This window comes from Austrofundulus limnaeus, unplaced genomic scaffold, assembly GCF_001266775.1.
Source record: "Austrofundulus limnaeus strain Quisiro unplaced genomic scaffold, Austrofundulus_limnaeus-1.0 Scaffold0, whole genome shotgun sequence".
In the NCBI taxonomy this organism is placed as follows: domain Eukaryota; kingdom Metazoa; phylum Chordata; class Actinopteri; order Cyprinodontiformes; family Rivulidae; genus Austrofundulus; species Austrofundulus limnaeus.
In genome coordinates this window covers 8,722,053-8,728,052 of record NW_013952402.1, presented here as the reverse complement: position 1 = coordinate 8,728,052, position 6,000 = coordinate 8,722,053, and the positions used below count along the sequence as shown (strand labels likewise).

At 39.4% G+C, this 6,000-nt stretch overlaps 1 protein-coding gene across 5 annotated transcripts in view; it reads left to right on the top strand.

Moving 5' to 3' along the window:
- LOC106513302 (EBF transcription factor 3) overlaps nucleotides 1-3,191 on the top strand; it is a gene marked incomplete at its 5' end in the record, with an annotated part of 66,198 nt that extends 63,007 nt beyond the window's left edge. For all 5 annotated transcript variants that reach the window (XM_014002089.1, XM_014002084.1, XM_014002096.1 and 2 more), the window contains 1 exon segment: nucleotides 1,159-3,191. In XM_014002089.1, coding sequence (XP_013857543.1) covers nucleotides 1,159-1,190 — 32 coding nt within the window.
- Nucleotides 3,192-6,000: the final 2,809 nt, after the last annotated feature.

The window sequence follows — 6,000 nt, the reverse complement described above, 5'->3', positions numbered from 1 at the left end:
CACACACACACACACACACACACACACACACGCACACACACACACAAACAGTGTAGGATGGCAAACATGCATCCTTGTTGCCCTTACATACAAATGATCTGCTCCGATGTCGCAGGAAGAGACCTTCGCCGAATTGTTTCAGTAATTATGTTTATTAGGTTTTGTGCACGTGTCATGACCAACATGATTGCATTGAAAACAAGCTTAGCTGTAGTGTGTGCCCCAAGATTAATAACATTGGGCTTAATGAAGTGGGAAATTAAAGTTCATCTTGCTACACGTTCATACTTATTAATACATGTTGTGCAGAAATTAATGAGCAATGCCTTGCCATCATCTGCGCTGGCAAACTTAAAAGCATTTCAACCACGACTCTACAAATATACTCAGAGTAATGTAATAATATATCATCCGAGCACTTCACTAGTTGCCTAATTGTTAAAACGTGTGAAAATACTGAATATATAAACTCTTAGGATGAGCTACAGTTGCTAATGATATCCCAAGCAGATGGTCTTGGTGAAATAACGGCAGCTACCTTTGATCTTGCCTAATCTCTCTTGGATAATGACGCAAAGGCCCAACTTGGGGGAAATGCAGGACTAATGCGCTGCTCAGCCTCAGAGAGTCGACRATAAAGAGACGCGAGGAGGAAGAGAAGTGACAGGAATGAATCTGAGTGGAATCTGAGGAGCGTCTAGTGCTGTAGGATTGTGGCATTGTGGGAAGTGACCGTGTTGTTGCTCCGCCGTCACCACAGCTGGGTCTCCTGGGAGTCTGGGCCAGTGTTTGCCATTACCCCAACGCCAGGAGAAATATCACACATAGCAGGACTGGCGCGCTGAGGGCTGAAATGTCAGAGCAAGAGGGAGGTTTTTTTAAACTCTCCCCCCACCCCGACGTTAGGACATACAGCAGCAGGCTGGCGGACACGGCAAACACTCACAGGCACATACGCAAACAGGCACATTAGGGCATACATTTACACGCTTGTGCGCTGTCAAACAGCTCGACTCAAACAAGCACGCACTGACACGCACTTACAGACATGCATGCACTAAGTTTAGGTTTCAATAAATTTGCATTTTTATATCCAAGCTTGTTTTTTACTGCCAAATCAACTGATCTCTTCTTTCTCTCTCTGTTTTTGTCCCCCAGCCATGTCCGGCCTGGTTGTCCCTCCAATGTAAATGCACTTTTGTCATCTCAAGCACCAGTCGACACACTACCACTTCACAGGACACCTCCCCCCCTCTCGCCCCCAAGCACACTGCAAAACGCTGGTGTATTGTATAGTCAATCGCTTGTTCTACGGAAAGAAAAAAAAAAGACTTTTTTAATGACTGTCACAACCTACAGGAAAAAAAAAGAATTTCACGAGGAACAATGTTTTTTTTCTGTGGGATTTTTTTTTCTTTTTTTCGTTCTCTCCCACATTTTACTCCCCTTGAAGAGGACGCAGGATGATGAAGGATTTATTTTGTATACCTGTCGAGCTGTGCTTTGGCCTTGGACAAGTCCAGTCAGACACTCTCAATACTAAAAAAGGACTGTGTAGACTCACCATCTGGTTGTAAAGTAAAAACACTGATGTACAGTACATTTGCCAACAAATTTGTTTGCCTCAGATTGTTCTGTTTGTTTCAACTCTCTTTTAATAGATCCACAACAGTTGTGCGTCTTTATAATGTGACTTTTTTGTATTTTTACGTGTGAAAAAAAAAATACACAGGGGCCAAGACGGTTTGAATTTCAACTGGAAAATTATATGAAATATATAATTTAGAAACTTGATCAAAAAAAGTACAATAAATATGAGTAAAAAAAAAAGAACAAAAAAAAAATGGGGAGGGGCCGGGCAGACAATGTTGTATCATGTTTCATTCCTGCATTTTAACTTAAATTTTGTAATTTATTGTAGCTAGAAATCATCTTCAAAAGAAAAAAAAATCTCTGACTCAACAAGCACACTGATGTGTACAAAAACACTGCTCTGTTGATGAATATGATGTACTTCCACGTCTAGAGCTTCCTTTTAAGCAAGTGTGTTTTGCCATGTTTTTTCAACTTTTTTGCTAGCACTGTAAATTAATGCATTCCTAGGCTACTGTGAAGTCTGTTTCTTGTTGATGAGGAGCAGTCTCCTTTTGGCTCCAACTCCCTTCGGTGTTTTATATGTAGTTAAAAAGATGTAGACTATTGTGATATTGCCAAACTTGTGCTAAATATTTATACATCTGTCTTTTTCATGTTCTTTTAGATCAACTAAAAAAAGGTAAAAAAAAATTATAAAATCCATTCAGAATGTAGGATAGTAGTTCATTGTCACATTTCTGTTTTAATACACACTTGCGCTCACTGAAGGAAATTTTGTAACATATCAACTATAAATAATGTATTTATCTCTGAAATTTTGTATATTGCTTTTCATTATGTATGTATTAATCATCATGCCCTTAATATAGTGATGCAGCACAGATAATTCAGCCAAGAACTGTTGCCTTCATTTGTTTTTCTTTTTGTATTTGATGAAATGCAATGTGCATATACTTCATGTGTATCCTCAAAATTTGTGTTACACCGTCAAGACTCTCTGTCCATTTTTTTAAAGGGAAGTCAAACTTCATTGTTTATTTTTATATTGATTTTAAATTATCTATACAGACCATTTTGGAGAAAACTTTGTTGGTTGTACTGTCAAATAAATTGTTTGTGAACCATATGATAGTTGTTAAGATCCAATAGAGACTAACGTGCATGAGGGACAACCTTGGAGATAAAAAAATGACTCCATCTGTGGTTGTATTTTTTTCTGTTTTGTAGAATGTATAGAAGTCATTTTTACTCACCACTTAAGACTCTGCGACATAGCTTAAATGTGTTTACAGGGAWGAAAATTTGAAATTGCCATCATTTGGAATGAAAACAGAAATAAAAAAGTGATGTTTTATTATTAAAATTTTCAGTAAAATGAAATAACTCGATAGTTCCTCAACTGTGGACTTCTTCAGTTTTAAGCACAGTTTGGATGGCAGACAAACTGACAATCAGGACCAAGAAAAAGACAGTAAGACCCATCYGAGGACAAACCTGTGATTCATCTGTAAGATGTAGTGTTTAGACATTGCTATGGAGATAACTGTTTGAAATCTGTGGAAAAGTGTAACATCCATAAAAACAATGAAAACTGCTCTTTACTCATATTTTTTCAGCAAAGCATTCTGACATTGTGACACATTTTTTTAATGGTCTTTGTATGAGCTCGTCCTGAATCTGTGGAGCTTCAAAGGTTCATCGTAGCCATTCATAAACAGTGCARGCTTTTTATTCAAAGCACCTCAAATGGGGCTCATTCAAATCCCTCATTTCATTGCATTAAGCCACCTAGTTAATAAAGAATCAATACATTGAAAGAGCAAGGTTATCCTTTGTCTATAAGGGCTGGTATCGTTTTGAACCTCTTATAGTTTGAGTGCTGAAAAGAGGGGGGCACTGTGAAATCTATACTCATCAAGTGGGTCAAACAGAAGGATAGAAGTGTTTGAGGGAAGAACAGTGGTTCTCCTTAAAAACAACTGAGCATCTTATCTAGCATCCTGAGTGGTCGCGGAGTGCAGGTCACAAAATGTCAATTTCTCATCAAGGCAACATTGTCCGAGGCCACGTCTGCCTTTAATGCACAATTAAATGACAGCAACCTGAGTGGTAATCAGCATATTGCAGCTTATTAGCCGGCATGCACAGGTCTCACAGCAAACGAGATAGTCCGCAAGCTGCTGATAGCGCAAAGGACAGATACACTGAAAGCAGCAATTTAATTTTCAGCTGCCTTGCGCTTCCAAAAAAAAAAAAAAAATCCCAGATAACCCTGTACGTCCGATAACACACATCTGCTGCCTGACGTTAGTATTTGTTTCGATACACAGGTTTGGATCAGTTACCTTGCCTTCTGTTAGGTAAAAAGTGTTGCATGAAGTCTGTGAACGAAACAAAAGAAAAAACAGCTGAGTGGAAGTGGGAGAGAAAGAAAAATGATGAGGGTAAAAGTTGAATTGGAAAAAAAAAAAAAGACAAGTTAGCTCAGTTGTTGTGCGTTTTAAGCGCCCTGAAGCCTGCCAGGCAAGCTCGAGGTACAGTATAGTCTCAGCAGGTTTCTCTGTACCCAACAAACAGCCACTAGCTCTGCCACACCATTCAATCATCGTGAGAGCCTCTTTTATTGGAGAACTCTAATGGCCACCCTCCACCATGATCTTAATGTGTGCATTAAATATTTATAAATCCTGGGTCAATAATGCCCCATAACCAGAGCCTGACAGACCCCCACAGTACCATGTGGCTGCCTCACTCTCAAACACAGGCATGGGTCAGGGGGTCACACAATCAAAAGGGAGCAAGGCTTACCGCATCCATATGTTGCCACTCTTATCAAGACTTTCCTCAGTACTGGTTATCTGTCAAAGGAAAGAAATATTGAAAGCAATATCGATCTTAACTAGCCTTGTGTTGCCAAGGGCCACTCTTCAAACATCTGCTCATGCATTGTTATATTTCAAAAAAAAAAAGTCCTCTCAATAATATAAGCCCGAGCTGTAATATTGAACATCACTGTGTGACGCAGGCACCCTGAGCATGACTAATAACCGACCTATTATGAAGTGGCACCGGAGGTTTTTTAAAGTCCTGGATATTTCTTCATCAGTGTCGGGTTAATTGTGCAGCCTGGCGTCTRACATGGKTGACTCGCTACTTTTTTTTTCTTTTTGTTTCTTCCGTGTCTCTTTTACGTGACCAAATCCGGCGCTCCTGTGCTGTTCAGGTGAAAGATTGTGCTCCGGTGATAGCGCATACAAAAGGGTGGCCGGACAATAAGCCAGTCAATGGAGAGCTCCAGTTGAAAGCGCCACAATGGCCGTGCATGCTGGGAATTGGGCTGGACGATATAAAGGAATGAAACCTTCATTGAGGCCATGGAGGACAAGCATTCAGAAAAGGGGTTTTGTTTGCTCTTTATCAAYCGGCGCTTTCCCATGAGAAAAAACAATTCGGACTGACCTTAAAAAGAGAATRTATATTACCTTGCAGATATTCTCCCTTATTGAGAGGCTTTTGCATTCACTTTAAACAACATTTTCGCATGTTGTCGAGGCAGGTCGTAAAATTAAAAGGTAGACGATAGTTTATCGCAGCTGCTCAATGGGCAGTGCTGAGAAGCACACTTTGGAGGATTTGCTCTGACAGTGGATTTGTGTCACTATMGCTGAGTGCAGGAAAAACAAAAGTGTCTTCAAGCCTCCTGAAGTTTATACAAGAAAAAATTACTTCTTTGAATCTGCACAAGTAGAGATCATAACTTTATTATGAAGCAAAATAGGGTATCTGACCTTTTTTTTGAACAATTCAGCATTTGAATCAAAACARAGAATATGGCCCCCACCCCTCTTTTATTTTATTTTGTTTTTTTTCCAAACAGTCCCGTAATAGCAAAGCCTCGCGTCTGTGATTCTGTAAATCAGAAAAAGATACTTCTCCCCTGTTAATGTACACTGGGAGTCGGCTTTGCGAGAAAAAAAAAGAAAGAAAAAGAAAAAACTTGTGAAAGTGGAAATTTTTCCGATTCTTGCAAAGATTTCCACTTCGCTCACTACAGTGAAGGAGGAAGAGAAAGGTATCCCAGTGCTTCAGCATCCATTAAACTTGTATTTGGGTGTTATTTGATACTTCATCAATGTTTCAGTGCAATTCAAACCCAAAAATGCAGGATTTAACTCTGCTAGAAWGACATCACTCATTGTGTTTTCCTTCAATATCAACTTCACTTGGCCTTAAAATTACAGTGTTATGGTTGTTAGGTTAGAGCGCGCAGGACTACGGCGATAAAATAATATCACTTGAACTGTATTTTTTTTTGCCACAGTCTCCCACCTTATAGAGCTCCTTTCATAGTAGTCCTCTGTAGTGCTTTGTCCAGTAGTTCTGGATATGATATCATCTATTAAT